This window comes from Notolepis coatsorum, assembly GCF_963971535.1.
Source record: "Notolepis coatsorum genome assembly, chromosome: 5".
NCBI classification, from domain to species: domain Eukaryota; kingdom Metazoa; phylum Chordata; class Actinopteri; order Aulopiformes; family Paralepididae; genus Notolepis; species Notolepis coatsorum.
The window spans coordinates 159,626,539-159,652,226 of NC_140169.1; the positions used below are offsets into that span (position 1 = coordinate 159,626,539).

Sequence of the window (25,688 nt, forward strand, 5' to 3'; positions counted from 1 at the left end):
ATGAATGAGGGCCCTGGTTCTCTCTCTAGGAACTCACTGAGACCAGGGCCCTCATTCATCAACGTGTTCTACGCACAGATTTGTGCTTACCCTGTGCGTACGATCATTTCTAAGCAAAGAGTGGGATTCATCAATTTCAACTTGAACTTGACTCCGTGCTTACGTCTACGCACAGGTCAGACCATGCGTACCTGGCGCCCAGTGGTAGAATATATTATTACAACAAGGAAATGAGCTTCTGTGCATAATAACACTGGCATGTTCTGTACGAACCGTAGTTCATTATAGTTCATTGTAAAATAGCAACAGTAGTGTAATTATGGTCAAAACCCTATAAATAGCATTTGGAATAATAGATCTTTCTCTCAGAATGAATGCAGCATGGTTTATATAGCGTTATCGGAATATACGGGGTGTAGGCTACTGACTGACTGCGCTCCGCGTAGCTTGATTGATTGATTGATTGAAAAGTTTATTAACAGATTGCAGAATGGGTACAGTACAGTACAGCTCAGTACATACAATTGTTAATTGGGGATGCAGACCAGAGAAAGACTTTCGTCTTGTTTACATCAGGGTCCCCCATTTTCAATTCATCATAAATCATAAAGCTCAACTCGTTATTATTTTGCGCAGACCGCAGAAACACGGGAACGTTTTGATTATATTTAAAAGGCTTTACGTTAAACGAAACAAGTGGAATTTCGAAGCTGTAAGCAGAATACAAGTCATATGAATATAGTGTTCTTCCCCCTTTTTACTGTATAAGAAAGAATAGAAAACGCATTGCAATGACACCAGATAGTGGACAGACTATGTATATGATGGGATTCAAGTTCATGTATTGAAAGGCAGGCTACATCATACATGCAGTGAGATTCATTGTTCTTGTATATGCTCTCGTATTATTGTTTATATAGGCTACCCAATACTGACATCAAAATAGATTGTAGTATGCCTCTAGAAATCATATGCAGCAGGTAGAAAATTGACGGGAGATCCATCGCGATTTGGAATAAAATTGAGGAGAACTTTAATCCCTGGGTATTAATCAAACAACACGGGAAAAGGCAGTCATATTCCAGCGCGGTCTTTATTAGCCGACAACAAAATAGATGCCTCTAAAAATCATATAGCCAATCGAACACAACTAATAAAGGCATTCATATTACAGCACGGTTATAATGACACACAACCAACGCCAAACAGTGGTCAACGAACGGTCTTTATTAGTATTTTGAGCTGTCCAGGCAGAATTGCAGCAATGGTCTTAGGGAGCCGTTGATATCTGACATCACCGTTTACAAGTCCGCCTTTTATTTATCCCATAATACGCGATAGTGTCTTCTTGGTTCGACAGCAGTGAACAATCTTCGTGGAGTTTCTCAGAGTTCCGCTCGGGTCAGTCCATTATTTCACATCCCATGGGGGGTGTTTCCTCATTTTCATGACCATATATGGATAATCATGCACGAGCATTGACGGTAGAACAAAGTGGTATTCATCAACACGGAGGAGCATAGAGCCTGCGTACGCACGTGTGATGAATCCCGACTTCCCTGTGCGTACACTGGTTCTACATTCCGTGCTTACGTGTGGAAATAGAACATGTTCTACGCACACATTGATGAATGAGGGCCCAGGTTCTCTCTCTAGGAACTCACTGAGACCAGGTTCTCTCTCTCTAGGAACTCACTGAGACCAGGGCCCTCATTCATCAACGTGTGCGTAGAACATGTTCTATTTCCACACGTAAGCACAGAATTTAGAATGAGTGTACGCACAGGAATATTGGGATTCATCAACCGTGCGTACACAGCAGTGGAGGTTTCTCTATGACAACACGTGAAACACAAATTCACTCATAATTCATAATTATTATTAATTTACATATACCTATATATATAAAAAAATAAATAAAAAAAATTTATATATATATATTTTTTTAATTATTATTTTTTTTTATTATATAAATGTTTTCCTCTGTAAAAAAAAATGCCAGTGAATTTTTCTTAAAAAATGGCCAAAATTGACAGCTCTGAGCAGGCCTGCACTGCAGTATTGCCTGCAGTAATTATTCGTGAAGAAAACTTCACAGGTGTGACCCATTGTTAAATAAATAATAAATAACAGCTATAGGCTATTAACTTCAAGAACGGTCTGTGCAGTTAAACTATTGCCATTGAATGGAGGATTGATTGATTGACAGCCCTTGACATCCAATACACGGAGGTTGAATATGATTGGCAGCCTTGCAAATCCAATCAGAGATTTCTGCATTGCAAAATCAAAATGGGTCCAGCTGCATGTGAGGATAGGTTTAGCTCGGGCCAATCTCAAGTTTCTCAAGTTTCTTTATTAGTTGTCATACAGAAGTACAGAATACTTTTATACAAAATGTAACATAAAGAAGCATTTTGTATAAAAGTATTCTGTACTTCTGTATGACAACTAATAAAGAAACTTGAGAAACTTGAGATTGGCCCGAGCTAAACCTATCCTCCTCACATGCAGCTGGACCCATTTTGACTATGTGAAAGTTGAGACTATGAGAAAGTTGTTGTTTAGTAGTTAGTAAGCTGTACAGCTATAACAAGTCAGGCTAAATTAAACTTTGCGCCAACATTAGGACCGAAGTATAAACCAGCAACTGAGCAACATGAAGAAGTGGATTTATGCATCTGGATCAGAAAAAACGTTGTGGATGAAAAAGTAAGTAGGCTACAGTGCTTGTATGCTAACAGTAGCTAGGCAGCTTAGCCTACATCACAATGATAATCACCAAGCTAACTTACTGTACACACTGTAGGGCTGGGCAATTAATCGAAACAGAATTGCGATATCGATTCATAGACCTATGCAATCTAATTTCTAAGTTATGACTATTTTCTTTTATTAAAAAAAAACGTTTTTTTTTTTTTTTTTTTTTTTTATTATTTTATCTGGGTTGAACATGATTTGTGGAACTCCCTCTGGTGTTGTGGTCGTGGTATTCACTGACCTTTGGGAAGTATTTCGACATGCACATGGGGTGGTGTAGTGTATCTTAAACGGGTATTTAATAGTGTTTCAAGCCCTGTGCTAGATATCATAAACACTTCCCTTAGGACTGGTATTTTCCCGGATGCCTTTAAAACAGCAGTTGTAAAGCCATTACTAAAAAAACCTAACTTGGATAGTAATGAAATGGCAAATTATCGTCCAATATCCAACCTACCATTCATTAGTAAAGTACTTGAAAAGATAGTTTCAGTTCAAATAAATTCCTTTCTTGAAGAAAACAACATCTTAGAAGAATTTCAGTCAGGATTCAGAAAATATCATAGCACTGAAACTGCCCTCACCAAAATAATCAGTGACCTCAGACTAAACTCTGACGAGAATAAGATCTCCATCCTTATCCTGTTAGATCTCAGTGCAGCATTTGATACAATCAATCACGATATTCTAATCGATCGTCTTGAAAACCATGTCGGTTTCTCAGACCATGTGCTAGGCTGGTTTAAAACATACATCAGAGGGAGGAAATTCTATGTTAAACTAGGAGATCACATGTCTGATATATACGACAACAACTATGGAGTTGCACAAGGGAGTTGCTTAGGTCCTTTACTCTTCTCCCTTTACATGTTACCGCTGGGTGATATCATCAGAGAACATAATGTAGATTTCCATAGCTATGCGGATGATACACAACTGTACATATCTGCTGAACCAAATGATACAGCGATTAGCTCCATTACAGACTGCTTACTGGCAATAAATAAATGGATGAGTAAGAACTTCCTGAAACTAAACGAGAACAAAACTGAAATTCTAATTATCGGCTCCAAAACTAAAAAAGAAACATTAATAAAGAACCTGGGGGGACTAACCCCTTGGATCAAATCTGAGGTCACTAGTCTTGGGGTTGTCATAGATTCAGAACTGAACTTCAATTCTCATATTAGCAAAGTGACGAAAACATCGTTCTTCCATCTCAGAAATATAGCAAAAGTACGACCATTTATTAATCAGAACGATGCTGAGAAGCTAATTCATGCATTCATATCTAGCCGGTTAGACTACTGTAATGCACTTTTCACAGGTCTCCCTAAGAAAACCACAGAGAGGCTTCAGCTAATCCAAAACTCTGCAGCCCGACTGCTAACTAGAACCAAAAGGAGAGAGCACATTAGTCCAGTCTTAGCCGCTTTACACTGGCTTCCTGTAACATTTAGAATTGACTTTAAGGTCCTTCTCCTTACATACAAAGCTCTAAATGGACAGGGACCTAGCTACATCGCCAACACTCTAATAAATTACACACCAGCAAGAACACTGCGATCATCAGCTGCTGGACTACTAGAGGCTCCCAGAAGCAGTCAAAAGAGGATCGGTAATGCAGCCTTTATCAACTATGCCCCAAAACTATGGAACAAACTACCCCAAAACATCAGGGAAGCCAACTCGCTAGACATCTTTAAAAGACAGCTTAAAACCTCTCTTTGCTCAGGCATTTCACTGATAGATATCTGCTACCACCTAGTGGCAAGAGGAAACATCAGGGATATCCTGACACAACTTGTATTTATTCTTACCCTGCCTACTCTTTTACACTGCCTATCAAATTCATGTGTCGGTTATTGCACTTTTTACTTCTTACTGATGACTATTTTTAAACTGAATCATTTTAAACTATTCTTATTATTTGCTATGCTCGCTCATGCCTGTATTTTTTTTATGTCCGTCGGTTAGTGCACTTTTTAATTACTGAATAGAGAGCCTATTAGGATGCTAGATCCTAATGTGAAACACTATGCTTATGGCAGATCAATCAGCATGGATTGTCTGTAAACTTTAATACATGGCAGTTTGGTTTGTTAGAACAGACTGTAATCTTATGCTTATGGCAGATCAATCAGCATGGATTGTCTGTAAACATTAATACATGGCAGTTTGGTTTGTTAGAACAGACTGTAATCTTCACTTGAACCAGGTTAACTGTGTCCTGGCTGTAGTAGAACCAGGTTAACTGTGTCCTGGCTGTTAGTAGAACCAGGTTAACTGTGTCCTGGCTGTAGCATTGTAGAACCAGGTTAACTGTGTCCTGGCTGTAGTAGAACCAGGTTAACTGTGTCCTGGCTGTTGTAGAACCAGGTTAACTGTGTCCTGGCTGTAGTAGAACCAGGTTAACTGTGTCCTGGCTGTTAGTAGAACCAGGTTAACTGTGTCCTGGCTGTAGCATTGTGGCATTGTGGCCCACTCCCCACTTCCCTTCTTATATCTATATTGCTTATGGCAGATCAATCAGCATGGATTGTCTGTAAACTTTCACTTGCTTATGGCAGATCAATCAGCATGGATTGTCTGTAAACTTTATGCATTGTTGTCACTTGCCATATCTTGCTATGCTCGCTCATGCCTGTATTTTTTATGTCCGTTCTATTTTATAATTTTTATTTTATTTTATTTTTATTTTACTATTTTTAAACTGAATCATTTTAAACTATTTTTACTATTTGTGTTACTGAAAACTGTAAGCGGAGAGCCTATTGGGATGCTAGATCCTAATGTGAAACACTGTGATTCTACCTGTCTATCTTTTTATGCTCGCTTATGCCTGTATTTTTTACTGTTGTGAAGCACTTTGAACTGCAACCTCTGTATGAAAAGTGCTATACAAATAAAAAAGTTATTATTATCTTTTATACAACGCCATGCAAATTTCTCGATTCTGATTGGCCATTTACACGTCTTTATTGGCAACAATCCACGGTCCTGGGCTCAGGACCCGCCCACAACCGAATCACATAATCACTCCGCCGGCTCACTCCGGGAGAATGTTGATAGCGCCAGAATGTTGATAGCGCCATAAGCCCATAACGACTAAATATGAAGCGATTCTGTCAAGGGGAATGTGTTAGTCCTTTAAACAATGTTGGATGATGTAATTGATGGGTCTTGAGTCAATCTAGAACAAAAGAAAAATCGCGGATTGATTGATAGATTAATTGATTGATTTAAATTTCTACTTCCTTCCCACTGACTGCAGCGTTCACTCTCACACTGTCCGACGCTGGCGTACCCACAAACACACACACACACACACACACACACACACACACACACACACACACACACGCACACACACGCACACACACACACACACTCCTGTCTGCAACAGCGGGGGAGTCAGAGACAGAAGCAGCGCTGTTTTAAGTGAGCATGGTCTATTGAATTGATTGATTGGTTGATTGCTAATTTTATTACTGTACAACTGGTTTCCAACTGGTTAAGTTTAGGCTAAAAGAAATAAATAAAAAAATAGGGCGAAGAAAACGTTTTTTTTCCTATAGGGCAAATAAAACCTTTTAATTTGTTTTACCTACTTTATATAGAAGCATCTAAGAATGAAGTTCTATGGAAAGTAGGTCTGCATTCCCTTAACAATTGTGTGTATTGAGCCGTACTGTATTGTACCCATTCTGCATCTGGTAATAACATTTTCAATCAATCATTCCAATAATACACAGTTGGATGTGTTAGTTGGTTGGATGCACTTCAAGCTGCTTCCACATGAGGCAACTTCTCTCAATCATTCCAATAATACACAGTTGGATGTGTTAGTTTGGTTGGATGCACTTCAAGCTGCTTCCACATGGAGGCAACTTGTCTTTTTTGTAGTTGTGGGAACTACTTTTTCTGGCGGATGGTTTTTTCAATAAATCTTTGATTAATGTGTGTTTATTGTATAGAAATAAGGTTGGATGAATCTGGCAGTTGTATAAAAGCTTTACACCACTTGCAGTCGTGATTTGTGACCAATAAACCATGCCTAGGGGGGTCTAACGACCACCCCTAGGCATGGTTTATTGGTCACAAACCACTCCTGCGCGTGATGTAATGCTTAAGTAGACCAGGCCCATTGCAAGTTGCTGTACTCTGTCGTCTACTCTAAGCCATCCTAGGTTGTCAAAGTGGACAGGGGTGAGGTGGGTTTTAGGAGTAAGGTCAAGCAGTAGTCTGACCAGTTTGTTTTGTGATGTTTGTAATCTTGTTTTTAGTGCCTTTGAGGTGCTTTGGTACCATGAGGTGCAAGCATAGTCGTAGTACCCTTGAATGAGTGCTCCTGTTAGAGTCTTCAAGGTATTCTTGTTTACCAGAGAGGAGATCCGGTACAGGAATCTAGTTCGTTGGTTGACTTAGTTTTATTACATTGGATCCCATTTTGTCACAGGAAAGATTTGCCTCTATAGGATGGAACCCAGGTAGGTAATTTCATCTTTCCTTTTAAGATAAGATAAGATATTCCTTTATTGATCCCCTTGGGGAAATTCAGGCATCATAGCAGCATGGGGGAAGGGGGGTACAGGTAGTGAAAACAACACAAGCAGTGTAAACAAATAGGTCAATATAATTTACTATCTAACTAACTGAAATATACATTATTCATTATTCACAGTATCACAGTATCACAGTATCCACATAAGGTGCAGTATGCATAAGGTAGTGTTATTGTCCTACTTGGGTTCCTATTAGTTCTAGGTTGATGTCTGGCAGCAGTCGCTGCCCACTGTTGTGGAGCCTGATGGCCACTGGTATGAAGGACTGTCCGAGGCGGTTAGTTGAGTGTCGGGGGGGTATGAGTCTGTGGCTTCCTTGTCACCTTCACCTAATATGTTTTGATCTGGTCAGGTGCGCTGTCACCTAAAATGTTTTGATCTGATCAGGTGCGCTGTCACCTAATATGATTTCATCTGGTCAGGTGCGCTGTCACCTAATATGTTTTCATCTGGTCAGGTCCGCTGTCACCTAATGTTAATATGTTTTCATCTGTGTCCACTGACCACTGACACACAGTGGGGGATGTTTTAAAAATATTATTTAATATATAATATAATATAATAATTTGTGCTTCACCTAAAAATTTGGTCAGCAGCCTCCACTGGTACACAGGTCCTATGCTCCTCCGTGTTGATGAATACCACTTTGTTCTACCGTCAATGCTCGTGCATGATTATCCATATATGGTCATGAAAGTGAGGAAACACCCCCCATGGGATGTGAAATAATGGACTGACCCGAGCGGAACTCTGAGAAGCTTCACGGAGATTTTTCACTGCTGTCGAACCAAGAAGACACAACGCGCGTGTTTATGGGATAAATAAAAGGCAGACTTGTAAACGGTGATGTCAGATATCAACGGCTCCCTAAGACCATTGCTGCAATTCTGCCTGGACAGCTCAAAATACTAATAAAGACCGTTCGTTGACCTCTGTTTGGCGTTGGTTGTGTGTCATTATCAGTGATGCCACAGATTACTTGTAAAAGTAATCCGATTACTGATTACTGATTACTCCTTTAAAAAGTAATCCAAGTTACTTTACTGATTACTTGATTATCAGAGTAACTTAGTTACTTTGAAAGTAACTAGGTTACGAAGTTGTCGTCGTTCCCCCAACAGTTTTTTTTAAAACGCTTTATTGAAAGTGCATAAATTGTTTTTAACTTGTTTCTCTGCACATAACATAAATTGTTAAACTAGTGCTTCAGCTTCTGTACCATCAAGTATGGTAAAGCAACAGTCTATGATGCTCACAGCATTAGAGCAGCCAGCCAGTGGTTTTACAAAACCAGTGTATCCATTCACATCTAACAAATGCAGGCTGAACTATTCAATTATATCAACTGTAACTATTAAATTGTTTTTATAAATGTCTCTCTATAAACATACAATCAGTCTCTCTTTAACATGTAAATTAACTGTAAATCTGGCAAATAAGAGCTTTTGCTCTGCCACCATCAAATATACATTAATCAATAGGGAAAGAAACAATCTCTCTCTTTTGCTGTTTGGCTGGCCTCCGAGTCCTCCTGTACCTAGTCGAAGCGTCGTAGTGTTGTCATTCCAGATGCTTTCAATGCAATTGGATGTGCTGTTTTTAGCGGTAGACAGTATTTACGTTTAGGTCGCTTTCACATATAGTTTTGGTGGACTCGGTGCGGTTCTGGGGGTGAAGTTGCAACATTGTTGCATTCTTCATTTGGTTCGCCTGCTTTCACACAGAGGCGGACCGAGACCTTCTGAACAATGTCACGCGGTCGAAAAGGGCGCTTGTCTATTGGACAGTGGAAATGTGTGTGTGGCTGCTGCGATCCCGTGTGTGCGTGTGTAACGGAGGTACCGCAGTATATCCACAGTCACGGGCACAAGTAGTGACGTGGCTGTGGATGGTAAGCGGTACTGCAAGTAAACTCACTCCCCAGAGGCATCCAGACCCGGAAGCAAGAAGTGAATTCACTTCTTGCTTAGTGGTCTGTGATGCCGCCCGCGACGCCGGCGTCCGGGGTTCAACTCCCACTCAGGGCGATCCCTTAACAGGGGTCGAATCGACTAAAACACAACGCAGACAAGATCACACCGGCTACATGTGGTGCCGTTAGACCCGGATGCCCTGGGTGGTGTGAGTTTAGTGGGGTGAGTGTAACGGAGGTACCGCAGTATATCCACAGTCACGGGCACAAGTAGTGACGTGGCTGTGGATGGTAAGCGGTACTGCAAGTAAACTCACTCCCCAGAGGCATCCAGACCCGGAAGCAAGAAGTGAATTCACTTCTTGCTTAGTGGTCTGTGATGCCGCCCGCGACGCCGGCGTCCGGGGTTCAACTCCCACTCAGGGCGATCCCTTAACAGGGGTCGAATCGACTAAAACACAACGCAGACAAGATCACACCGGCTACATGTGGTGCCGTTAGACCCGGATGCCCTGGGTGGTGTGAGTTTAGTGGGGTGAGTGTAACGGAGGTACCGCAGTATATCCACAGTCACGGGCACAAGTAGTGACGTGGCTGTGGATGGTAAGCGGTACTGCAAGTAAACTCACTCCCCAGAGGCATCCAGACCCGGAAGCAAGAAGTGAATTCACTTCTTGCTTAGTGGTCTGTGATGCCGCCCGCGACGCCGGCGTCCGGGGTTCAACTCCCACTCAGGGCGATCCCTTAACAGGGGTCGAATCGACTAAAACACAACGCAGACAAGATCACACCGGCTACACGTGCGCGCGTGTGTGTGTGTCTGCGTGTGTACTGCGGAGCCCTTCAGATCAGCGGAGCCGAGTTTTGACATGGCATTGATCCATTGTTCTATTGAAGCACATTACCACCATCCTCTCGCTAAACAACTTGTAGACCACGGTGTTTTTATGAGTGCCCACAAGTAGCTGTTTTAATAATATAATAAGCCGCGCGCCTCGGTAATAATAATAAGCCGCGTTTTTTCTTCCTGTAAGCGTTTTGGGGTGGAATTCTCAGACGAATGCAACGGAGCCCTGCTGTCACACGATTGGCGCATATGTCACATGACGTGCTGTGAAGACCCGCCATACTCTGCCTCTGATTCGCAGACTGTGGATGGGGAATGTGATTGGGCCAAAGCAGAGTCACTCACAGACAGAGAGTCCAGTCACGCCGCGGGACACATTCTTGTGTAACCCTTTCACTGCCACACCACGTCACTCCCAAATAAGAAAAACAGCTAAAAAATGTATTTTTGACTGTCGAAAACGAAATAAAATACTGCATTCCGCCTGCATTATGAATTTATGATGAGATAGTAACGAAATAGTAACGCACAGCCACTTGGACAAGTAACTGCAATCAGATTACTGGCTTTTAAAGATTAACGCGTTAGATTACTATTTTCGGGGAAAAGTAATCAGATTACAATAACGCGTTACTTAGTAACGCGTTACCGGCATCACTGGTCATTATAACCGTGCTGTAATATGAATGCCTTTATTAGTTGTGTTCGATTGGCTATATGATTTTTAGAGGCATCTATTTTGTTGTCGGTATTACCGACAACAAAATAGATGCCTCTAAAAATCATATACTATTAGGTAGCCTATATGAATTACATATAATAGCAGCCATAGCCTACATTATGCAACAGTAACTTGCGCATACCAGTGTATGCGACGGACCAGTGTATACCTTGTATCATATCATATTCATATAATAGTTTACTCTATCAGCATACCAGCATGTAATATGTTCTTTGTTAGAACTCAACTCGTTCGACAGGCTGACAGACGTGTACACTTACGGTGATGTCGGATATGATATCTATTAACCATTGCTGCCTGGGCAGCGCAAACACAAAGACCGCGCTGGAATATGACTGCCTTTTCCCGTGTTGTTTGATTAATACCCAGGGATTAAAGTTCTCCTCAATTTTATTCCAAATCGCGATGGATCTTCCGTCAATTTTCTACCTGCTGCATATGATTTCTAGAGGCATACTACAATCTATTTTGATGTCAGTATTGGGTAGCCTATATAAACAATAATACGAGAGCATATACAAGAACAATGAATCTCACTGCATGTATGATGTAGCCTGCCTTTCAATACATGAACTTGAATTCCATCACGTTTGTGTGCGGGACTCACAAGGCTGTTGTCACAATGGGTGGTACCGGTACAGTAATAATAACAGTCCACACAATATCACGATGGACCATGCCATCCCATAGCCTATGTTCTATTAGGACATGATCTGTGACGACAAATGTTCTAGAATGTTTGATTAAGATATCATACTCTGACAGCATGCCTATGATCAACAAAAACGCGAACTTGAATCCCATCATATACATAGTCTGTCCACTATCTGGTGTCATTGCAATGCGTTTTCTATTCTTTCTTATGCAGTAAAAAGGGGGAAGAACACTATATCGTGGGTGTTCATATGACTCTGCTTACAGCTTCGAAACTCCACTTGTTTCGTTTAACGTAAAGCCTTTTAAATATAATCAAAACGTTCCTGTGTTTCTGCGGTCTGTGCGCAAAATAATAACGAGTTGAGATACGCGGAGCGCAGTCAGTCAGTAGCCTACACCCCGTATATTCCGATAACGCTATATAAACCATGCTGCATTCATTCTGAGAGAAAGATCTATTATTCCAAATGCTATTTATAGGGTTTTGACCATAATTACACTACTGTTGCTATTTTACAATGAACTATAATGAATTACGGTTCATACAGAACATGTCAGTGTTATTATGCACAGAAGCTCATTTCCTTGTTGTAATAATATATTCTACCACTGGGCGTCAGCTAAGTGTGGTCCGAGCTGTGCGTACACATAAGCACAAAGTCAAGTTCAAGTTGAAATTGATGAATCCCACTCTTTGCTTAGAAATGATCGTACGCACAGGGTAAGCACAAATCTGTGCGTAAGACACGTTGATGAATGAGGGCCCAGGTTCTTTCTCTAGGAACTCACTGAGGTCAGGTTCTCTCTCTAGGAACTCACTGAGACCATGTTCTCTCTCTAGGAACTCACTGAGACCAGGTTCTCTCTCTCTAGGAACTCACTGAGACCAGGTTCTCTCTCTAGGAACTCAATGAGACCAGGTTCTCTCTCTCTAGGAACTCACTGAGACCAGGTTCTCTCTCTCTAGGAACTCACTGAGACCAGGTTCTCTCTCTAGGAACTCACGAGACCAGGTTCTCTCTCTAGGAACTCACGAGACCAGGTTCTCTCTCTCTAGGAACTCACTGAGACCAGGTTCTCTATCTAGGAACTCACTGAGACCAGGTTCTCTCTCTCTAGGAACTCACTGAGACCAGGTTCTCTCTCTAGGAACTCACTGAGACCAGATTCTCTCTCTCTAGGAACTCACTGAGACCAGGTTCTCTCTCTAGGAACTCACTGAGACCAGGTTCTCTCTCTCTAGGAACTCACTGAGACCAGGTTCTCTCTCTCTAGGAACTCACTGAGACCAGGTTCTCTCTCTAGGAACTCACTGAGACCAGGTTCTCTCTCTCTAGGAACTCACTGAGACCAGGTTATCTCTCTCTAGGAACTCACTGAGACCAGGTTCTCTCTCTAGGAACTCACTGAGACCAGGTTCTCTCTCTAGGAACTCACTGAGGTCAGGTTCTCTCTCTCTAGGAACTCACTGAGACCAGGTTCTCTCTCTAGGAACTCACGAGACCAGGTTCTCTCTCTCTAGGAACTCACTGAGGTCAGGTTCTCTCTCTAGGAACTCACTGAGACCAGGTTCTCTCTCTCTAGGAACTCACTGAGACCAGGTTCTCTCTCTAGGAACTCACGAGACCAGGTTCTCTCTCTAGGAACTCACTGAGACCAGGTTCTCTCTCTCTAGGAACTCACTGAGACCAGGTTCTCTCTCTCTAGGAACTGACTGAGGTCAGGTTCTCTCTCTAGGAACTCACTGAGACCAGGTTCTCTCTCTCTAGGAACTCACTGAGACCAGGTTCTCTCTCTAGGAACTCACGAGACCAGGTTCTCTCTCTAGGAACTCACTGAGACCAGGTTCTCTCTCTCTAGGAACTCACTGAGACCAGGTTCTCTCTCTAGGAACTCACTGAGACCAGGTTCTCTCTCTCTAGGAACTCACTGAGACCAGGTTTTCTCTCTAGGAACTCACTGAGACCAGGTTCTCTCTCTAGGAACTCACTGAGACCAGGTTGTCTCTCTAGGAACTCACTGAGACCAGGTTCTCTCTCTCTAGGAACTCGCTGAGACCAGGTTCTCTCTCTCTAGGAACTCACTGAGACCAGGTTCTCTCTCTAGGAACTCACTGAGACCAGGTTCTCTCTCTAGGAACTCACTGAGACCAGGTTCTCTCTCTCTAGGAACTCACTGAGACCAGGTTCTCTCTCTCTAGGAACTCACTGAGACCAGGTTCTCTCTCTAGGAACTCACTGAGACCAGGTTCTCTCTCTAGGAACTCACTGAGACCAGGTTCTCTCTCTCTAGGAACTCATTGAGACCAGGTTCTCTCTCTAGGAACTCACTGAGACCAGGTTCTCTCTCTCTAGGAACTCACTGAGACCAGGTTCTCTCTCTAGGAACTCACTGAGACCAGGTTCTCTCTCTCTAGGAACTCACTGAGACCAGGTTCTCTCTCTCTAGGAACTAACTGAGACCAGGTTCTCTCTCTCTCTAGGAACTCACTGAGACCAGGTTCTCTCTCTAGGAACTCACTGAGACCAGGTTCTCTCTCTCTAGGAACTCACTGAGACCAGGTTCTCTCTCTAGGAACTCACTGAGACCAGGTTCTCTTTCTAGGAACTCACTGAGACCAGGTTCTCTCTCTCTAGGAACTCACTGAGACCAGGTTCTCTCTCTAGGAACTCACTGAGACCAGGTTCTCTCTCTAGGAACTCACTGAGACCAGGTTCTCTCTCTCTAGGAACTCACTGAAACCAGGTTCTCTCTCTAGGAACTCACTGAAACCAGGTTCTCTCTCTAGGAACTCACTGAGGTCAGGTTCTCTCTCTAGGAACTCACTGAGACCAGGTTCTCTCTCTAGGAACTCACTGAGACCAGGTTCTATATCTAGGAACTCACTGAGACCAGGTTCTCTCTCTCTAGGAACTCACTGAGACCAGGTTCTCTCTCTAGGAACTCACTGAGACCAGGTTCTCTCTCTCTAGGAACTCACTGAGACCAGGTTCTCTCTCTAGGAACTCACTGAGACCAGGTTCTCTCTCTAGGAACTCACTGAGACCAGGTTCTCTCTCTAGGAACTCACTGAGACCAGGTTCTCTCTCTCTAGGAACTCACTGAGACCAGGTTCTCTCTCTCTAGGAAATCACTGAGACCAGGTTCTCTCTCTCTAGGAACTCACTGAGACCAGGTTATCTCTCTAGGAACTCACTGAGACCAGGTTCTCTCTCTAGGAACTCACTGAGACCAGGTTCTCTCTCTAGGAACTCACCGAGACCAGATTCTCTCTCTCTAGGAACTCACTGAGACCAGGTTCTCTCTCTCTAGGAACTCACTGAGACCAGGTTCTCTCTCTCTAGGAACTCACTGAGACCAGGTTCTCTCTCTCTAGGAACTCACTGAGACCAGGTTCTCTCTCTAGGAACTCACTGAGACCAGGTTCTCTCTCTCTAGAAACTCACTGAGGTCAGGTTCTCTCTCTAGGAACTCACTGAGGTCAGGTTCTCTCTCTAGGAACTCACTGAGACCAGGTTCTCTCTCTAGAAACTCACTGAGACCAGGTTCTCTCTCTAGGAACTCACTGAGACCAGGTTCTCTCTCTAGGAACTCACTGAGACCAGGTTCTCTCTCTAGGAACTCACTGAGACCAGGTTCTCTCTCTAGGAACTCACTGAGACCAGGTTCTCTCTCTAGGAACTCACTGAGACCAGGTTCTCTCTCTCTCTCTAGGAACTCACTGAGACCAGGTTCTCTCTCTAGGAACTCACTGAGGTCAGGTTCTCTCTCTCTAGGAACTCACTGAGGTCAGGTTCTCTCTCTCTAGGAACTCACTGAGACCAGGTTCTCTCTCTAGGAACTCACTGAGACCAGGTTCTCTCTCTAGGAACTCACTGAGACCAGGTTCTCTCTCTCTAGGAACTCACTGAGACCAGGTTCTCTCTCTAGGAACTCACTGAGACCAGGTTCTCTCTCTCTAGGAACTCACTGAGACCAGGTTCTCTCTCTAGGAACTCACTGAGACCAGGTTCTCTCTCTCTAGGAACTCACTGAGACCAGGTTCTCTCTCTAGGAACTCACTGAGACCAGGTTCTCTCTCTAGGAACTCACTGAGACCAGGTTCTCTCTCTAGGAACTCACTGAGACCAGGTTCTCTCTCTAGGAACTCACTGAGACCAGGTTCTCTCTCTCTAGGAACTCACTGAGACCAGGTTCTCTCTCTAGGAACTCACTGAGACCAGGTTCTCTCTCTAGGAACTCACTGAGACCAGGTTCTCTCTCTCTAGGAACTCACTGAGACCAGGTTCTCTCTCTCTAGGAACTCACTGAGATCAGGTGCTCTCTCTAGGAACTCACTGAAACCAGGTTCTCTCTCTCTAGGAACTCACTGAGACCAGGTTCTCTCTCTCTCTAGGAACTCACTGAGACCAGGTTCTCTCTCTAGGAACTCACTGGGGTCAGGTTCTCTCTCTAAGAACTCACTGAAACCAGGTTCTCTCTCTCTAGGAACTCACTGAGACCAGGTTCTCTCTCTCTAGGAACTCACTGAGACCAGGTTCTCTCTCTAGGAACTCACTGAGGTCAGGTTCTCTCTCTAGGAACTCACTGAGACCAGGTTCTCTCTCTCTAGGAACTCACTGAGACCAGGTTCTCTCTCTCTAGGAACTCACTGAGACCAGGTTCTCTCTCTAGGAACTCACTGAGACCAGGTTCTCTCTCTCTCTAGGAACTCACTGAGACCAGGTTCTTTCTCTAGGAACTCACTGAGACCAGGTTCTCTCTCTCTAGGAACTCACTGAGACCAGGTTCTCTCTCTCTAGGAACTCACTGAGACCAGGTTCTCTCTCTCTAGGAACTCACTGAGACCAGGTTCTCTCTCTAGGAACTCACTGAGACCAGGTTCTCTCTCTCTAGGAACTCACTGAGACCAGGTTCTCTCTCTCTAGGAACTCACTGAGACCAGGTTCTCTCTCTAGGAACTCAATGAGACCAGGTTCTCTCTCTAGGAACTCACCGAGACCAGGTGCTCTCTCTAGGAACTCACTGAGACCAGGTTCTCTCTCTCTAGGAACTCACTGAGGTCAGGTTCTCTCTCTAGGAACTCACTGAGACCAGGTTCTCTCTCTCTAGGAACTCACTGAGACCAGGTTCTCTCTCTCTAGGAACTCACTGAGACCAGGTTCTCTCTCTAGGAACTCACTGAGACCAGGTTCTCTCTCTCTAGGAACTCACTGAGACCAGGTTCTTTCTCTAGGAACTCACTGAGACCAGGTTCTCTCTCTCTAGGAACTCACTGAGACCAGGTTCTCTCTCTCTAGGAACTCACTGAGACCAGGTTCTCTCTCTCTAGGAACTCACTGAGACCAGGTTCTCTCTCTAGGAACTCACTGAGACCAGGTTCTCTCTCTCTAGGAACTCACTGAGACCAGGTTCTCTCTCTCTAGGAACTCACTGAGACCAGGTTCTCTCTCTAGGAACTCAATGAGACCAGGTTCTCTCTCTAGGAACTCACCGAGACCAGGTGCTCTCTCTAGGAACTCACTGAGACCAGGTTCTCTCTCTCTAGGAACTCACTGAGACCAGGTTCTCTCTCTCTAGGAACTCACTGAGACCAGGTTCTCTCTCTCTAGGAACTCACTGAGACCAGGTTCTCTCTCTCTCTAGGAACTCACTGAGACCAGGTTCTCTATCTAGGAACTCACTGAGACCAGGTTCTCTCTCTCTAGGAACTCACTGAGACCAGGTTCTCTCTCTAGGAACTCACTGAGACCAGGTTCTCTCTCTCTAGGAACTCACTGAGACCAGGTTATCTCTCTCTAGGAACTCACTGAGACCAGGTTCTCTCTCTAGGAACTCACTGAGACCAGGTTCTCTCTCTAGGAACTCACTGAGACCAGGTTCTCTCTCTAAGAACTCACTGAGACCAGGTTCTCTCTCTAGGAACTCACTGAGACCAGGTTCTCTCTCTAGGAACTCACTGAGACCAGGTTCTCTCTAGGAACTCACTGAGACCAGGTTCTCTCTCTAGGAACTCACTGAGACCAGGTTCTCTCTCTAGGAACTCACTGAGACCAGGTTCTCTCTCTCTAGGAACTCACTGAGACCAGGTTCTCTCTCTAGGAACTCACTGAGACCAGGTTCTCTCTCTCTAGGAACTCACTGAGACCAGGTTCTCTCTCTCTCTAGGAACTCACTGAGACCAGGTTCTCTCTCTAGGAACTCACTGAGACCAGGTTCTCTCTCTAGGAACTCACTGAGACCAGGTTCTCTCTCTAGGAACTCACTGAGGTCAGGTTCTCTCTCTAGGAACTCACTGAGACCAGGTTCTCTCTCTCTAGGAACTCACTGAGACCAGGTTCTCTCTCTAGGAACTCACTGAGACCAGGTTCTCTCTCTCTAGGAACTCACTGAGACCAGGTTCTCTCTCTAGGAACTCACTGATACCAGGTTCTCTCTCTAGGAACTCACTGAGACCAGGTTCTCTCTCTGGGAACTCACTGAGACCAGGTTCTCTCTCTAGGAACTCACTGAGACCAGGTTCTCTCTCTCTAGGAACTCACTGAGACCAGGTTCTCTCTCTAGGAACTCACTGAGACCAGGTTCTCTCTCTAGGAACTCACTGAGGTCAGGTTCTCTCTCTAGGAACTCACTGAGACCAGGTTCTCTCTCTCTAGGAACTCACTGAGACCAGGTTCTCTCTCTCTAGGAACTCACTGAGACCAGGTTCTCTCTCTAGGAACTCACTGAGACCAGGTTCTCTCTCTCTAGGAACTCACTGAGACCAGGTTCTCTCTCTAGGAACTCACTGAGACCAGGTTCTCTCTCTCTAGGAACTCACTGAGACCAGGTTCTCTCTCTCTCTAGGAACTCACTGAGACCAGGTTCTCTCTCTAGGAACTCACTGAGACCAGGTTCTCTCTCTCTAGGAACTCACTGAGACCAGGTTCTCTCTCTAGGAACTCACTGAGACCAGGTTCTCTCTCTCTAGGAACTCACTGAGACCAGGTTCTCTCTCTCTAGGAACTCACTGAGACCAGGTTCTCTCTCTAGGAACTCACTGAGACCAGGTTCTCTCTCTAGGAACTAACTGAGACCAGGTTCTCTCTCTCTAGGAACTCACTGAGACCAGGTTCTCTCTCTCTAGGAACTCACTGAGACCAGGTTCTCTCTCTAGGAACTCACTGAGACCAGGTTCTCTCTCTCTAGGAACTCACTGAGACCAGGTTCTCTCTCTCTAGGAACTCACTGAGACCAGGTTCTCTCTCTAGGAACTCACTGAGACCAGGTTCTCTCTCTAGGAACTCACTGAGACCAGGTTCTCTCTCTCTAGGAACTCACTGAGACCAGGTTATCTCTCTCTAGGAACTCACTGAGACCAGGTTCTCTCTCTAGGAACTCACTGAGACCAGGTTCTCTCTCTAGGAACTCACTGAGACCAGGTTCTCTCTCTAAGAACTCACTGAGACCAGGTTCTCTCTCTAGGAACTCACTGAGACCAGGTTCTCTCTCTAGGAACTCACTGAGACCAGGTTCTCTCTAGGAACTCACTGAGACCAGGTTCTCTCTCTAGGAACTCACTGAGACCAGGTTCTCTCTCTAGGAACTCACTGAGACCAGGTTCTCTCTCTCTAGGAACTCACTGAGACCAGGTTCTCTCTCTAGGAACTCACTGAGACCAGGTTCTCTCTCTCTAGGAACTCACTGAGACCAGGTTCTCTCTCTCTCTAGGAACTCACTGAGACCAGGTTCTCTCTCTAGGAACTCACTGAGACCAGGTTCTCTCTCTAGGAACTCACTGAGACCAGGTTCTCTCTCTAGGAACTCACTGAGGTCAGGTTCTCTCTCTAGGAACTCACTGAGACCAGGTTCTCTCTCTCTAGGAACTCACTGAGACCAGGTTCTCTCTCTAGGAACTCACTGAGACCAGGTTCTCTCTCTCTAGGAACTCACTGAGACCAGGTTCTCTCTCTAGGAACTCACTGATACCAGGTTCTCTCTCTAGGAACTCACTGAGACCAGGTTCTCTCTCTGGGAACTCACTGAGACCAGGTTCTCTCTCTAGGAACTCACTGAGACCAGGTTCTCTCTCTCTAGGAACTCACTGAGACCAGGTTCTCTCTCTAGGAACTCACTGAGACCAGGTTCTCTCTCTAGGAACTCACTGAGGTCAGGTTCTCTCTCTAGGAACTCACTGAGACCAGGTTCTCTCTCTAGGAACTCACTGAGACCAGGTTCTCTCTCTCTAGGAACTCACTGAGACCAGGTTCTCTCTCTCTAGGAACTCACTGAGACCAGGTTCTCTCTCTAGGAACTCACTGAGACCAGGTTCTCTCTCTCTAGGAACTCACTGAGACCAGGTTCTCTCTCTAGGAACTCACTGAGACCAGGTTCTCTCTCTCTAGGAACTCACTGAGATCAGGTTCTCTCTCTCTCTAGGAACTCACTGAGACCAGGTTCTCTCTCTAGGAACTCACTGAGACCAGGTTCTCTCTCTCTAGGAACTCACTGAGACCAGGTTCTCTCTCTAGGAACTCACTGAGACCAGGTTCTCTCTCTCTAGGAACTCACTGAGACCAGGTTCTCTCTCTCTAGGAACTCACTGAGACCAGGTTCTCTCTCTAGGAACTCACTGAGACCAGGTTCTCTCTCTAGGAACTCACTGAGACCAGGTTCTCTCTCTAGGAACTCACTGAGACCAGGTTCTCTCTCTAGGAACTCACTGAGACCAGGTTATCTCTCTCTAGGAACTCACTGAGACCAGGTTCTCTCTCTAGGAACTCACTGAGACCAGGTTCTCTCTCTAGGAACTCACTGAGACCAGGTTCTCTCTCTAGGAACTAACTGAGACCAGGTTCTCTCTCTCTAGGAACTCACTGAGACCAGGTTCTCTCTCTCTAGGAACTCACTGAGACCAGGTTCTCTCTCTAGGAACTCACTGAGACCAGGTTCTCTCTCTCTAGGAACTCACTGAGACCAGGTTCTCTCTCTCTAGGAACTCACTGAGACCAGGTTCTCTCTCTAGGAACTCACTGAGACCAGGTTCTCTCTCTAGGAACTCACTGAGACCAGGTTCTCTCTCTCTAGGAACTCACTGAGCTCAGGTTCTCTCTCTAGGAACTCACTGAGGTCAGGTTCTCTCTCTCTAGGAACTCACTGAGACCAGGTTCTCTCTCTAGGAACTCACTGAGACCAGGTTATCTCTCTAGGAACTCACTGAGACCAGGTTCTCTCTCTCTAGGAACTCACTGAGACCAGGTTCTCTCTCTAGGAACTCACTGAGACCAGGTTCTCTCTCTAGGAACTCACCGAGACCAGGTTCTCTCTCTAGGAACTCACTGAGACCAGGTTCTCTCTCTAGGAACTCACTGAGACCAGGTTCTCTCTCTCTAGGAACTCACTGAGACCAGGTTCTCTCTCTAGGAACTCACTGAGACCAGGTTCTCTCTCTCTAGGAACTCACTGAGACCAGGTTCTCTCTCTAGGAACTCACTGAGACCAGGTTCTCTCTCTAGGAACTCACTGAGACCAGGTTCTCTCTCTCTAGGAACTCACTGAGACCAGGTTCTCTCTCTAGGAACTCACTGAGGTCAGGTTCTCTCTCTAGGAACTCACTGAGACCAGGTTCTCTCTCTCTAGGAACTCACTGAGACCAGGTTCTCTCTCTCTAGGAACTCACTGAGACCAGGTTCTCTCTCTCTAGGAACTCACTGAGACCAGGTTCTCTCTCTAGGAACTCACTGAGACCAGGTTCTCTCTCTAGGAACTCACTGAGACCAGGTTCTCTCTCTCTAGGAACTCACTGAGACCAGGTTCTCTCTCACTAGGAACTCACTGAGACCAGGTTCTCTCTCTCTAGGAACTCACTGAGACCAGGTTCTCTCTCTCTAGGAACTCACTGAGACCAGGTTCTCTCTCTAGGAACTCACTGAGACCAGGTTCTCTCTCTCTAGGAACTCACTGAGACCAGGTTCTCTCTCTCTAGGAACTCACTGAGACCAGGTTCTCTCTCTAGGAACCCACTGAGACCAGGTTCTCTCTCTAGGAACCCACTGAGACCAGGTTATCTCTCTCTAGGAACTCACTGAGACCAGGTTCTCTCTCTCTAGGAACTCACTGAGACCAGGTTCTCCTCCACGAAGGTGGTCAGCATGTGGTGCCTGATGGTGGACATGATGTCGCTGAAGTCCAGCGAGGTGATGGCTCCGCTCTTGTTCTTGTCCTTCACGGCGAAGGCCTGGCGGATGTGCTCCGACTGCAGCTCCTGTGGAGAGACAGAGGGGGGAGGAGTCAAGGCCTGGGCCACACTGACAGAGGGGGGAGGAGTCAAGGCCTGGGCCACACTGACAGAGGGGGGAGGAGTCAAGGCCTGGGCCACACTGACAGAGGGGGAAGGAGTCAAGGCCTAGGCCACACTGACAGAGGGGGGAGGAGGGGGAGGAGTCAAGGCCTGGGCCACACTGACAGGGGGGAGGAGTCAAGGCCTGGGCCACACTGACAGAGGGGGGAGGAGTCAAGGCCTGGGCCACACTGACAGAGGGGGGGAGGAGTCAAGGCCTGGGCCACACTGACAGAGGGGGGAGGAGTCAAGGCCTGGGCCACACTGACAGAGGGGGGAGGAGTCAAGGCCTGGGCCACACTGACAGAGGGGGAGGAGTCAAGGCCTGGGCCACACTGACAGAGGGGGGAGGAGTCAAGGCCTGGGCCACACTGACAGAGGGGGGAGGAGTCAAGGCCTGGGCCACACTGACAGAGGGGGGAGGAGTCAAGGCCTGGGCCACACTGACAGGGGGGGGAGGAGTCAAGGCCTGAGCCACACTGACAGAGGGGGGAGGAGTCAAGGCCTGAGCAACACTGACAGGGGGGAGGAGTCAAGGCCTGAGCCACACTGACAGAGGGGGGAGGAGTCAAGGCCTGAGCAACACTGACAGGGGGGAGGAGTCGAGGCCTGAGCCACACAGACAGAGGGGGAGGAGTCAAGGCCTGAGCCACACTGACAGAGGGGAGGAGTCAAGGCCTGGGCCCACGACAAGGCTCCGTTCACACTGACAGAGGGGGGAGGAGTCAAGGCCTGATACCACGACAAGGCTCAGTTCACACTGACAGAGTTCAAGTTTGTTTTTTATTTGTCAGAACAAAATACAGAATACTTTATAATGAAATGCTTGTTTCTTATGAGCCTTGTGCTACATACAGTAAAGAGAAAGTAAGTAAAAAAATTAAGAAGTAAAAAAAGTAGGTAAAGTCAATATACATACAATATACAATATACAATACAGAGTAAAATGAGTAACAGTGAGGTAGAATGCAGAGGTACAAAACTTGGGGTAGGGTGCAAATGAGGTATTGAATGTGGTGCAAATCTCTTTAATAATAGATAAATATAAAGTGTGTTAAAGTGTGTGGTAAGGTGAGTGTTTGTTTAAAGTGAGTGTGTACATGTGGATGTGTGTGTGTGCAGTGTGTGTAGATGATGGGTTGTTAGTTACATAGTGTCATTGTCATCGAGCATCCTGATGGCCTGGGGATAGAAGCTCCTTCTGAGTCTCTCTGTACCGGCCATGAGGCTCCGGTATTCTCTTAGCCTTGGCCCTGCAACACTTGTTATAAACGTCCTGGAGAGTGGGAAGCCCACCTCAATTGTGCGTTCGGCTGAACGTGCCACTCTCTGTAGTCTGCTGCGGTCTTGTGCGGTGCTATTCCAAAACCAGGAGGTGATGGTACCAGTCAGGATGCTCTCTATTGTGCACAAGTAGAAGTTATTGAGGATACATTAAGTGTGGGGTCCCCAAGAAAAATCCTAAATAAAATGGGGGGGGGGGGGGGGGGGGGGGGGGTGAAAAAGTTTGAGAACCCCTGGTCTAGATGGATGGATTAGTGTTGCACAGAGTCATGGAGCATCCTGATGGCCTCGGATAGAAGCTCCTTCTGAGTCCAGGAGAAAGGAGAACGCTTCCATGTTCATCGTAATGAGTTTTTTTTCTCCCTATGACTTTTGGGCTGCGTTCACACTGCAAGCCTTAATGCTCAATTCTGATTTATTGCTCAGATCTGATTTATTTTGTTTGGCTGTTGACATTATTTTGTCCCAATATCAGATTCCAGTGTGAACGGGTCACACTGCTCCTGAACTGACCTGCATGCAGCAAATGAACAATAAAGAAGATGGACACAAATAATTGTGACGAATATCAATTTAGACGAGAGTGAGATAAAAGTCACATGAAAGTCGCACGAGTGTTCAGATTGAGGTCACGTAATCGGACCTGTATCTGATTCAGGACCGACATATTATGAAAGTGGCCCGAATCAGAATTGAAAAGATCAGATTCCATGTGATTTGGAATCAAAGAAGCTCTGTATCAAAGAAGACAATCACACATGTTGATTTTTATCCTGAAGTCATTGCTAGGTAAGCTGCCCTTATATATCTCCAGACTTCTGTCCTTTTATACTTGGGATGCCTTTAAATGTTCCTTTGATAGGGCGGCTGATTGGCGCAGTGGGCAAGGCGCTCGCCTCTAACGCAGGAGACGCTGGGTTCGAGCCCAGCTCTCGGCATTGCTACCGCCTTGGCCGGTCGTTCATACTAACACAATTGGCAAGTGTTAGAGGGTGGGGAAAGCCAGTGGGTGGGGATTTGACATTGTGGACAGCGACTCCTACAGGTTGGTTGGGTGACGCCGGTGCGGCGGAAGCAGGAAGTGACGGGGGCAGCGTGAGCCTCCCACGCGTTACTCCTCGCCACTGAGAGTTCGAGCTGCTGCGGTGAAAAGATGCGACAGGCTGCCTCCTCGTGTACCGGAGGGGACACGTGATGCAAGGCTTCTGTCCTCACTACAGCCGACCAGTGGGAGGCATAGTCTAGCAACGTTCAAGACAGGGGAGGGTAGAATTGGATACTACGAGATTGGGATGGGAGAAAAATTGAAAAAATGGGGAGAAAAAGTGGATAAAACTTTTTTTTTTCTTTCTTTGATGCAGTCAGAGCTTGGTAAAGCTGCATTCTCCCACTATGCTCCCTTTTTATGGAATACGCTGCAAGTGAAACTTTGTCTAGAGGCACTTCCTACTGTGAATGCTTTTAAAGGTATGCTACGACTAGCCCTTCATGAAACATGTAACTGTTTTACCTGATGCTATTGCTGATCTGATTATGCTTCTTGCCACTGCACAAATGGCCTTCTGTGTTTGTATTTGATTTGTATGTTTTTTGTTTAATGTACTGTATATTCTATATGCCCTTGTTTTTATGTTGAAACTTGTTGTGTGCCGTGTTGGTCAGGACTCCCTGGAAGAAGAGATCTTGCATCTCAATGGGACAATCCTGGATAAATAAAGGATAAATAAAATAATAATAATAATAATTCACACTATCCTGAAAACCCCCCAGATCTGAGTCATGTATTAAAAAAAACAGACTGTGCGAATGGAATCCTACTTTCTCCTGTGTGACGCTGCGTTCTCTACGCCGCCCAGGCTGCGTCTATTCGAAAGGCAACCGGTTCATGCGTTTTGCGAATCTGATTGGCCACTGACGTTTCTGGTCATGTGACATGTGCGCCCAATCGCGTGACGCGCCCATTTCCGCCTCGACCAGCAGCAAACTACCTAACGCCTAGTTTATCACTGGTTAAGCTTAGGCGACTCTTTCGAAGTTGGTTAAAGTTAGAGTTTGGAATCAGGGCAGGTGTTCTATCGCCCTGCTCTAAGACAAACTCTAACCTTTACCAACTTCGAAAGAGTGCCCCAGGCCACAGGAGTTCGTTCACGTTTGGCCAGATCACTCCGACAGATCTGAAGTTTCAAGTTCAAGTTTCAAGTTTGTTTATTGTCATAGTATAATACAGAATACTTTATCATGAAATGCTTTTTTCTGTATGAGCCCCTGGGAGTGTGCTAGATAAAAAGTATAAAATAGAAAAAGTACGTAAAATAAAGTGTTCAGTCAATATACATATATACAATATACAATACAGAGTAAAAAGAGTAACAGTGAGGTACAATGCAGAAATGGGATGAGGTACAAACTTAGGGTAAGGTGCAAATGAGGTATGAATTGTAGTGCAAATAACTTTACTAATAAATATAAAGTGTGTTAAAGTGTCTAGGGCTGTCCCCGACTAAGGATTTGGATAGTCGACTTTGATTGGCCAAAATTAGCCGATAGTCGAATATGAAATATTTTTTTTAAACAAAAAAAGTATAATATATATATATATTTTT

At 45.3% G+C, this 25,688-nt stretch overlaps 1 protein-coding gene across 1 annotated transcript in view; it reads right to left on the reverse strand.

The window, feature by feature from the left end:
* The window catches only part of LOC311228443 (electrogenic aspartate/glutamate antiporter SLC25A12, mitochondrial-like), a gene marked incomplete at both ends in the record, with an annotated part of 77,557 nt that overhangs the window by 27,063 nt on the left and 24,806 nt on the right, over positions 1 to 25,688 (reverse strand). Inside the window, one exon of the mRNA XM_084314350.1 lies at positions 21,580 to 21,726. Coding sequence (XP_084170476.1) covers positions 21,580 to 21,726 — 147 coding nt within the window. The remainder of the gene's footprint in view (positions 1 to 21,579; positions 21,727 to 25,688) is intronic.